Raw genomic sequence first — 11,017 nt, forward strand, 5'->3', positions numbered from 1 at the left:
ATTAAATCTTGCATTATTAATCCTCAGATAACTAATCCTTCATAATTTGTATTTAAACCAAACGACAGCTTATTGCTTGCATTAGATGGAAGAAATTCTTTTTCGGATGAGAAAAAATAGATATTTGACAAACTATACAGTGTGGCCCAAAAGAAGAAAAAAACGAGATGTAAAGCCTAAATTGTCCTTTAAATTTAATTTGAAGTTGCATTAAATCGCTCTATATATTCATCAAATTTGTCCAGATTTTTGACGGTCTCTAAACACATGATCGATTCAGTGATCACGCTACCCAGAAAAGAGGGGACGGATTCGAAGTTTCAAGGCCATAATTTGCAGAGAGGAAGAGCTAAACTTCTGTGCAGGGATTAAAGGATTCCTATTTCCCTCGAAATTTCATACTTAGACGTTTGAATTTATGCGGTTACAATGCAGATGAGGTTTTACTGGGTATAAAACTAGAAAGTAAGTGGAGTAGTAGATCAATTGAAGTAAACGCAAGTACATATTATATAAACAAAAAGAAAGAAGAAACTGGAAAGTGCTCATTCTTTCCTATTCTTTATTTGGGCTTTTCGGTATGAAAGTATAGATTACATATTCAAGGTCAAATATATCTTGGATATATTGTTTGAAATTGCATGTACTTTGGCCCATTTAAGAACCGAAGCAAAAACATAGGAATCCAAGCAAATGTGAAGAATCTCTTTCTGCAAATAAAACAGCAAATATTTCTATTTTCCTTTGCCTTTATTTAATTTTGCCTTGATAAGCTGATAGGTAACTTTAGCTAGCATCTCATATGTCAAATATTGCATTTTGTATATGAAAGAAAGGAGAAAAATGTACATACTTCTACATTATGGAAAAAGAGAGCACAAGAAACTTGACAATTTACTTAGTAAATAGTTGTCTACAATGCCTTCTTGGTCTTATCTGCTGCTCTCTGGCTTCATCACTAATTATTTCTGTAATAAGGTCTTTATATATTAAGCGCTCGACATCCAAAATCAATGCTGGAATCTCACTTTGACAATTTGTCCAATCTTCTGGCTGATGCCTCATATCTGCATTTAGAATACTTATCAATTCATCATCTTCAGAGTCCATGCTAATCTTCTTAGCATTAAGGTGGTCTACGTCTGACTTCAGTTCCCTCAGAAGCTGCTGTCCACTGAAACGATCTCGTCCCTGCAATAAACAGCTTTCGGAAGCTAGTTTGCGGACAAGGATCTCATCGACTGTGTCAAAGACGTTCTTTCTGTGCATTTTCTGATTAAACTTTATCCGAGCACTCTTTTTACTGTGTCCATATTCTGGCATACTGTGTTCCTCAGTCTGTTCCAGGATATGAAACAGCTTCGGATCGATCAGATGGCCGGATGATTGAAGCTGAATGGCCGTGGATACGGAGTCCACGTCCTTGAGAATGCCAGATGCCAGTAGTACCTTAGTGATGTATCTGTGATCAGGATTATGATTCTGGCTCAAGGATTCAAGTCGGTCCATATTTGCTTCGTGGTCGGAGTCCAGTAGCCTGAGCTGGTGAACCAGGTCCTTAATACGGTCGAATCTCTTGTGGTTGGTCTTGGTGCCATGATCTATCCTTGTGCCGTACGGTGAATGATCCTGGTAATCTAGGTACCATAACTCATCTGCAGCATCCTCAACTGTTCAAGTGGAAAGGACAAAAAATGATTATTTGGTCAAATCCTGCTTGTACACCAATAGTTGTAACATAATTCTGCTGTGGTTGGCCCATCTCTTCCATGCTTTAGGTACACCAATTTTATATGTATATGTCTACTTGGTCCAGCTTCTGTTATTCTTTAACATAGTGAAAATGCAGATAAACATAAACATGTAGGTTACCCTCATCGTAGGATCCTGTTGTAACTTGAGTTGATTGCATCATGTAATTATCCTCTTCTGATTTAAATCTCATATTCCTTTTCTATTTCATGAGATATTTACTCTGTGTAAGCATTTGAACACCTAGATAACTCTTTTAGGTGTACCTTTTGCATTTTGAATTTAGGAAAAGCCTAGAAATTCTTAGGGGTGTTAGAAACCTTAGCCAAATTATGAAAGTAAATTAGAGCTATTAACATGCTTTTTGTGAACTAATTATTGGTTGCTTGTTAGAGAAAGAAATATTTCAGACTAGCTAATGAAGTTATTTGTTTTGAGCATTCACATTTTCATTTTTCAACAAAGCACTTTGTTAGATTTCCCTTTTTCCATTTTGTTCCGTGTGTGTTGTATTACTCTTGGGGACCATGCTTTATGTTCTCCTCTTAGTGTTTATTTCTGGACAGTCATGATTGTTTGTAATTGGCATCAAGGGCAGATGTTTTGTAGATCTAATGGTATTCATACCTCTAAATGCAGTTGTTTTCTTCTTCACAGGAGATGGTGAATCTTCTTCATAGAATGTGGCATCAAGCACGGAGACAGGACTTGGTTGTTCAATTGTAGCAATTGCAAGTTCAGCCATTGGTCTGTCTTCATTGAACCTCACCATGTCACTCTGTATCCAAGAAAAAGTGAAAGTCAGTAATTGGACATGCGTTGGATAAATAGATATATACATGAAAATAAGTCACTTACTTTGTCTTTGGCATCCTCTAATCTTTTAGCATTAACCTTAAAGGAAAGATTCCTGCTTGTGACTTCTCCCTCTGCATGTGAGCTCAAACTGTTGTTGCTTTCTGATTGCACAGAAGCTGCATCACCTTGCTCGCTGAAATTTCTTGTGCCACTGCTGATTTCACTTAATTCCTCATCAACTCGGAGCAGATTGTTGGGTTTTGCTTGCAGTCTCCTTCTTGAAGAGCCTGGTTCTGTGGATTGCTTAATCGATTGCCTTCTGACCCTGCTGAATTCTTGTGATGTAGTGGTTGGACAAGATTGCTTCTTCTTCTGTTGTGGTCTTGGACTTACAGTTCCAGAATTCCTTCCTAATGCAGGATAACTTCCTTCCTTTTGTTGTCGTAATGTTGGGTTTTGCACTGCCCTTGATCTTCCTTCTTTTGTCTTCTTGCCCAAGGAAGGAAGACGCCAACCAGAATCCCTGACATTGTTCGCTCTAGGTGTCACGTCTTTCCAAGTTTTCTTGTCAGCTGTTTCCTCCCTGGATTGTTTCAGAGTCATATTTAAAGATTCTGACCTTTTTGGTGGGTGAGTTCCCTTTATGGTTGGAGATAGCAGGTTGCATTGCTGCCTTTTCTGCACTATTTCCAAGTTCGCGTCAGAGTCCGCCTGCTCTTCTGTTTGGACCTTTAACCTTGCTTTTGTCTTCTGCATTGCTTCAAGAATCTGTTTCAGAGCTCTGAGATCCTTCCCAGATTTTCTAAACTCAAGTTCAGTTATCCTTTTCTCCATTTCGCCATAGACAGAGGAAGATAACTTTGGAGTCTTGACCGAAAGTTCCACATCTGTGTTTATTGCAGATGACTTGTGGAAGGTTCTGTTGGCCTCATGTTGCCTCCAGGGAGCAGGTTCTAGTGGAAGCCGTGAAGTTGACGCTGCTCTCATGATTGAATTGGTAGATTTCATTCGTGGGGAGCTGAAATCCTTTTCATTAAACTGTGGTGACCGTGTGACTTGATTATTCTTGCTCTTTTCAGCTGTTTTCGTTGATACGGAAACAGAATCATTGGCAGGGAAAGACTTAGGCATCACTGTCTCGGTTTCATTTGAGGGAATGGAATTTGGAAAAGCTTCCAATCCCATCAGCTTTGCTACAACGCTGGAAGATCTTTTATGATCTCCTAAAAGAAAATTTGATCTGGATTCAGAGGCAGAGCTCCTGAAGGACTGTTCTCTACTGTCCAGTGACAGTCTGGGAAGATCCTTTAGCCTCATCGAAGAACGCATCGCTTCTCTGGATTCTCTCTCATCATAAGAGAAACGTGGATGATCTTTTGGTGCATGCTTTAGGAAACCAACTTTATCTTCTTTTGAGTTGCAAGGTGCTTCACGAAACTTAGCAGTTACTTGCCTTGTTCCATCAGATGGCTTCACACAGTTTGACTGCTGAAATGGCCTCGGCGAATCTATGTGCTTCATCACATGGACTCTACCTTCCACTTTGGTGATGGTTTTTACAGATAAACTACGGGCTTCCCTGTGCATGGAGTCCTTAACAACATCCCGGAAATCAGGAGATTGTCGGCCAGAATGAGATGAAGAACTTGGCTGTTTGTATGGCTGGATTTTTGAAGGAGTTTCTGGCATGTTACTTTGACTGCAAGAAGGTTGCTCTTGTTGTGAACTTTTACTTTGTTCAAGTTTTGAGGAGGCTTTGGAAGACTCACTTGAGAGCGACACTTTGCTAGTGCTGGCCGCCTCCCTTCGAATCTTTTCCTGCAGTTACCGATTACACTTGGTAAGTTTGTTTTGTGTGTTAGTTTTTTGATGTCTTGATGAAATAATTAGTTCAAAATCTTACCGTAGGTGGTTGCACTGTACATTTGGGCTCCATCCTATCCGTGGCACCTTAAGGACACATGAACCAACAGTGAATTTTTTAATTTAATTAAACTAAAGGGTCTAACTATATGATTTATGAGAGTTTTATCAAGATAACGGTGTATGCAGGAAAGATTTTTTGTGATTCAGAAGATTTAAGCTAGTGAAAGCGCACAAGTATAGCATTATGCTTCAGCAGGATAACATCCATGTTTTTGTATGCTCCTCTAATTTACTTCAAGCAGTATATCTGCATTTGGATAAGTAACACGAGATTGTTTTAATTGTTTATGGAAGTATACAAGAAGGCCAAAAGAACCAAAATGCCGGTACTTGTAGTAAAGCATATTCTAAAGGTAATTGCTTAGCTTAAGCAGTCCATTCTGAACGTTAAGGTGGCGTTTATTTGAAGTTTTTCAAAACTGAAATTTGCAAATTTAAGGACCCGTTTGGCCATGAGTTTTGCCAAAATAAATTTGGGATTTATTTGGCAAACACATGTTTGGCCATAGATTTTGCCCACATTTTGGCAAAATCCCAAATCCAAATCCAAAATCCCAAAATCACCTACCTCAATTGCTGATTTTGGGCCAAAACATGACCGTTACATTTTTTTAAATTTTTAAATATTACCCTAAACTTTTATAGTTTGTAAAAAAGCCCACATTTATTACGACCAACTAAATATTTGATGAATATGCTCCCTTATCAGCTCAATCCTTTGTGCATCTTACTTTTGCTTCTGATTTGTAGGCTAAATGGCTTTCTGAATACTCATATCAGTTAACTTTTTCTTTTTAATTAGGAGCCGTAATTCTCTAATGGGATTTCATTGTAATTAATGATTTATATAGTTCATTATAAAAATGATAATTTTGTACCAAACTTATTTATGTTCAGGACTATGGTTTATGATAATGGTACTATTGGGTATTTGTGATAGTTTTTAGAACTTGTGGGGTATAAATCATGTTTCATGTTTTTTCAGATAAAAAGTGAAATATGTTTTGAAAAATCATGTCCAAACACATTTTCATCTTCAAAGCAAACTTCACCCAAATCAGATTTTTCAAAACAAATTTGGGACTCTATGGCGAAACGCTAGCTTAGTTTTTAAAAGAAGTATTTGTTTGACTTGTTTTCTGAAGACTTGAAAAACTGTCTGGAAATCTTAAATTAATTTATTTTATCTACTTTATTTTGCAAAAAAGAAAGTTTACAAGCATTTTCTTTGCAAAACTGAGTTCACAAACTTAGTTTTTTGAAAACTTCAAAGAAACACCAAGTATTGCTTTATTGATTCCTTGAGTAACTTCTTATACTTCCAGCCTTTCTAAACCAATGCGATATCATACTATCTTGGAAATGAAAATGTCTTTGTTGGTTTATTTTGTTTTTCCCTCTATTATTGCTAATCTATCCATAATTAGTGATTTGCTTTTGCCTTACATCTCTTCTCGGAGCCAGGTCCTCAAATTTTACCCTATTTACATATTTACACTTTTCTAAGATATTATTCCCTCGTCCCAAGAAAAATGATGAGGATTGTGCAAAGTATTTAATATTTGGAAAATGAATTTTGCATATTCAGAAACTTCACAACTATACAGATCACAATTCTTTAGAATTACGAATATTCAGGAAATAACCTTAGTCACAGGAAATATAATTTGACAAAGACAGTTCTGCACAAGGAGCTTAGAAGGAGAACAGAACAAAATTGACATAATTCAGAAGCTTTCAGGTATTGATTTATTCACTTGCAAGATTGCAGATTAGTGAGGGAAAAGTACCTGTGAGTAGCCTTTTGTGATTTTGACCGTGGAGACGTCTGCCATTGAGGAAATGGTGTCGATCGAACAGCTGAAATAACCCATTCATGCATCCAATTTGCTTCTGTAGATCTTTTTGGTGGTCCTCTGTTATAGAAGATAGCATTCTTGCTGACATTTTTTGTTGCTTTCTCAAAGCCCAAAAATGGGACAAATCATAAGGCCTTTTGCACTTCCTATAAACAAAGCAGAGGATGTTAAAGAAAAAACTGTCATATTTCAGCAAATTAACAAAAATGTTGTCTGTGATAGTTAAGATAATGATAAGTCATTTTCTTGCATGCATTCTTTCATTACATTTTACAGGTGAAAGACTCACCAGTGCTGCAGTAAACTTGGGGGGGGGGGGAAGAAGCTTTTTCAGGCAGAGTGAGAACTTAGAGCAGTGTTGACAGAAGTTTAAATTGAGAATAAATGCAACTGCAGAGTAGCAGTTAACTGGAGAAATCTCCAGACCCAAGAAGAGATGTTTTTGCACAGAACAAAATGGTAGAATGTTTCTTGCCTAAGAAAGACTATGTCCTGCTAATATAGAAAGAGGAGTGCTTGAAAGTTGTAAATGTTAGTAAAGAATGTGGTATATGCAGTACATATATATATATATATATAAATAGAGGCAGCTCGTAGCTGGCTTTGAATGACAAAGAAGATGGCGGGCAGAGCGGGAGAAAAGAGATAACTAATTAATCACATTAAGCTCGTATTTACACCAAATCATATTCCTTCTAAACTCTGTTCGGTCACAAATTAAAGTAAGAATATATATTATACTTATTATTTCGATATAAACGGGTAGATAAATATTTAGATGGAAAGGGGTTATGTGGGTATGAAGGGGGTGGGTTTGTCTGTCTAGTGTGGGGAGAGGTGGGTCATTTTCTACACACTTTCATGTGGACAAAATAATGAGTAGAGAGGTGGGACTCTGAAGGTTGGATTGGGCGGGGGGGGGGGGGGAGGGGGGGCTTAAGTAGACTGGATCTATCTTTTTCAAGTCACTACTAGTTGTAATACATACATGGGCATGTGGAGTTTGTCAGATAAAATGCAAAGAAAGTGGATTTATGTACTGGCAATGCCTCCCTGAAGTCTTAAGTCCTTTTGTTCAACCTTACTCAATTTGACCTTATTGCCCTCCAACTCTATGAACATGATCATAATCATGATGCTGCCATTTGGCATTGGCAGATAATGCTTTCAAAATTTTTTGTTGGGTTTTTCATTTAATAGTCTTAAATATATTTGTTGTTCAAATTATGGCTTGAGTTTTCACAGGCTGGCTCTGCCTAAATATGTCTATCATGCTTTTATTTGGCACTCACTTGTTTGCCTCGAAATATTCCTGGCGGTAAAAATAGTCGAGGTGCGTATGAAATGATTTAATTTGAATATCCATTGTTTTTTTTTTTAAAAAAAAAAGAATAAATGAACAGCTTCTTCCAAACTTTGAAACCACTATATGGAAGAAATTAGCAAGAGGAAAATGGTGCATTGGTTCAAGACATTCAATCGAGTGGCAAATGGACAAAGGGCTTTGATATGGATGTTCATCTTTTATGTACGAAGTTTTGCAATGATGGTTTTGATATGGATGTTCATCTTTTATGTACGAAGTTTTGCAATGATGGTTTCCTTGTTCCTTTTCATAGTATACATTTCTCTTCAATTTTCTTTTAACCCATTTACCAGAACTACTATATCTAAGCTCATGTGTCAGTGGTTTCTACTTCCTATTGCTGAGGTAGATTTTACCGTTGTAAAAGTTTTTCATGACAAATAAATTTTGAAGAATTAACAACTTTTAGGCCTGCTGAAATAATCTTCACAAGTTTAGTATAGTTTACCTGGTTATTGTAGGTTATTTATCATCTTTTCGGAGTTACTCATCCACACTGAAATTTAAAAATTACTTACAGTAACTTTTAAATGATCGAATGATGTATCATCATTAAAAATTTCTAAAGCTATTGTATTATACTGATAACCAGTTTTTACGCAGCCCACCAGCTTTTACGAATTTCATTTCAAAACTATAGATGGCGCTTCTTTTTTTCTTTTTTGCTTTAGTAAATTGGCGCTTATTTTAAAGAACCCAACAAAGACCAATTAATATTTTGCTTTGGCATAAGGTGGGGGAAGGAACGGATCAAAGGGGAATATTGACTATTGAGTGCAGTCAATGCTTCGTTTATTTTCCCCTTTATTTTATTTTCGTAGTCCTTTTCTTGTTCTTGACTATAGACACAAGTTTATTATTCGATAAAAAACATTGATTGTATTTTCAACTCGATGAAATGAAGAAAGAAGTTGAAATAACTTTATAAATTCTAGCTTATGCATTTTTTCTAATAGTAAATTCCAAGTAATTTACCTCGGTATACCTAAATTTTGTAAATTTTTTTCCTTTTCTCACTATGATGTCTAATTAAAATTCTTCTTTTTTGTGTCCTATGCACATATGCGTTTGTTCAAGTAATGCACAATGTCCAAACAGTACTACTTGTCAAATTGGTACTGTTTTAAAATCACTCTTTTTGGTGCATTGACCACCAAAACTATAGTTGCAGCTATTCTCCCCAGCTCGTGAAGCTGTTCTCATTCAACGTTATAACACGTAAAAACACCAAAATTCAATTTTCTATGTACTGCTTGTCCAAACAGCTGGGTCTTGGGATTGCTCTTTTTGCTTTGACCACTAAAACTAGAGTTGCAGTTAGTGCTCTTGTTCTTATTGAAAGTTCAAAGACAGACAAGAGCGTTACACTTACACCAGAATTTACTAACTTGGTATCTAATTTCATGAACTGTTAGTAGTAAGTATTTATTAGCTGTTATAAACGCGTTACAGAAAAATCCAAAAGGTTAGATAGGTCTGGTACTATAGTCATATATACTATACTAGTCAGTAGTCAACTACATACTACAAGGTTTCAATTCCATAGCTACTATTTTCTCTAATCTTTACTTGGCTAGCTGGTGTTTGTACTGCAAATTTGTAGAATTGACATATGCCTTTCCAACACATTTAATCCTTGTCGAGTTTTGCTTCCCTCTTTCGTACTTCAATATTTAAATGCTTCTGTGCCTTTGTCACCGCTGTTCTCTTCCTAAGACAGTGACTCAATTCAGATTGCCATCTTGGTATACTTAAGCTAGCTATTGGGTTCGAGCCGTGAAAATGAAAAAACTCTTCGACAGAGAGTGTTTTAACCTTCTTAGTAGGCATACAAATTTGGATTGTTGGGCCAGTAAATTGTAAATATCGAATGCTTAAACAAACAAACAAACAAAATCTATAATCTTGACTCTCTCTCTCTCTTCTGAAATTCGTAATTAGGATATGCATTAATTTCAATTCGTCCACTATCTTGGTGAGAAATTTCATACTCAAATTGTAGAACGATATTTCAGAAGTAAATTTGATGTCATTTAATTTTAAAATCAGTTATATTTTATTTAGTGTTTATGCATATTGGCACTGTTTTCTGTAATGCTTCATTAATTAATTCTTTATGTTGCTTATTTTTAGACATTTATTTATTAGGGATATCAACTTGATAATTAACCATCCTTGTCTAGTTTTAATGACAAAATTATTTCTTTATTTTATATTTTCATCACCGCAATAATTTTAAGTAAATATGGCAACGTTACGAAAAAATTCAAGATTATTGAAAAAGTTACAAAGTGAATAAGATTTTTAAAAGTGTTTTTCTTTTTTTTGGTAATTTAAGAGTGTTGTTTATACAACTTCCGCGTCTTCAAGCTGTATCACCATTTTTTAAGAAGATTGTTAAATTAATCGGGTCCACTAAAACATAACAACCTATCTGTTTATATATACTAGGAGTACTATATACTACTAAACATGGTTAGTAGATATTTCGTGCATATTTTATAATTATTAATTTCATCCGTGCGAATTCAATTATATATGGTCGGTATAAGATTGGGGGTATTTTATACAGAATGATGGACCCATGGTATATTCAATCTCATTATTATTTATAGCATAAGACTATAAAAGTTGTAACGGACCCTATTGAGAATTTCATTTTTGGATGTTAGTATAGCTTGATCTTATTAGTCTTTTAGCTTGGAGATAATATTGCAAAAGTACACTGCCGTGTAGTATTAATCTGTACCAAATAAAGCCAACTATTATTGTTAATTTTGAGGTCGTTAAACTATAATAATTGAAACATACATGATCATCTGCTTCTCTTTTTTCTTGTCTTAACCACAATCATATATTCCAATTCCTGAATTGGTAAACTTTCATTTGTGGTGTGTTTAATTGACAGCATAATTAAAGATAGCATGACTCTTACCTATATTGTAACATGGCTGCATGTTCTGCTGTTCTGGAATTGTAGGGTTATCTTTTTAATTAAACCTAATTAAAACCAAGCCCAACCCCCTCAGGCTAATTAAAGAAAAAAACGAAATGCTGCTAGAGTAAATTATGTGGAGTTAATATAGCACTATTTAGGTGTAACTAAGGTTCCAATTTCATTAGAAGGGGTTCCAAATGAAGTTCGATTAAATTCCAATGAAAAATTATACTATGTAAATAGGGTAAAGACGTCTTTTTATTGGCCTGTGTACATTGTCGAATCCCTTGGCATGAGGCAAACTTGTAGCAAGTGTAGGAGCAAACAAGGATTAAAATTCTTTTAGTGGATCGCTAAGTTCATATTCCAGTTGTAACA

At 35.6% G+C, this 11,017-nt stretch overlaps 1 protein-coding gene and 1 long non-coding RNA gene across 3 annotated transcripts; one reads left to right on the forward strand and one right to left on the reverse strand.

The window, feature by feature from the left end:
* Positions 1 to 806: 806 nt before the first annotated feature.
* Positions 807 to 6,423, reverse strand: LOC107763080 (protein LONGIFOLIA 1). Of its 2 annotated transcripts, XM_075234730.1 has the most exons (6): positions 6,267 to 6,401; positions 4,649 to 4,723; positions 4,454 to 4,500; positions 2,611 to 4,368; positions 2,380 to 2,530; positions 807 to 1,670 (listed from the first exon to the last, which is right to left on the reverse strand). In XM_075234730.1, exons 3-6 carry the CDS (start codon positions 4,484 to 4,486, stop codon positions 895 to 897), a joined length of 2,718 nt encoding a protein of 905 aa, XP_075090831.1. In that variant the 5' UTR covers positions 4,487 to 4,500; positions 4,649 to 4,723; positions 6,267 to 6,401; the 3' UTR covers positions 807 to 894. The 2 variants fall into 2 exon arrangements, with proteins under 2 accessions (XP_075090831.1, XP_016436987.1); XM_016581501.2 differs by lacking the exon at positions 4,649 to 4,723 and having other exon boundaries at positions 6,267 to 6,423.
* On the forward strand, positions 4,271 to 6,586 carry LOC142171591 (uncharacterized). The gene is made up of 2 exons (XR_012701350.1): positions 4,271 to 4,390; positions 6,248 to 6,586. It is a non-coding gene; the product is annotated as an uncharacterized LOC142171591 (long non-coding RNA).
* Positions 6,587 to 11,017: the final 4,431 nt, after the last annotated feature.

The sequence above is a fragment of the Nicotiana tabacum genome, chromosome 17 (assembly GCF_000715075.1).
Source record: "Nicotiana tabacum cultivar K326 chromosome 17, ASM71507v2, whole genome shotgun sequence".
In the NCBI taxonomy this organism is placed as follows: Eukaryota; Viridiplantae; Streptophyta; class Magnoliopsida; order Solanales; family Solanaceae; genus Nicotiana; species Nicotiana tabacum.

What these genes read in the sequence shown, in the direction of transcription:
- LOC107763080 (XM_016581501.2), bottom strand. Translation starts at nt 6,423, where the DNA reads ATGTCAGCAAGAATGCTATCTTCTATAACAGAGGACCACCAAAAAGAT. An exon ending in TAGAGGATGCCAAAGACAAA is followed by an intron (nt 2,531 to 2,610) that starts GTAAGTGACTTA and finishes TCTTGGATACAG; the next exon opens with AGTGACATGGTGAGGTTCAA. An exon ending in GAAAACAACTGCATTTAGAG is followed by an intron (nt 1,671 to 2,379) that starts GTATGAATACCA and finishes CCACTTGAACAG; the next exon opens with TTGAGGATGCTGCAGATGAG.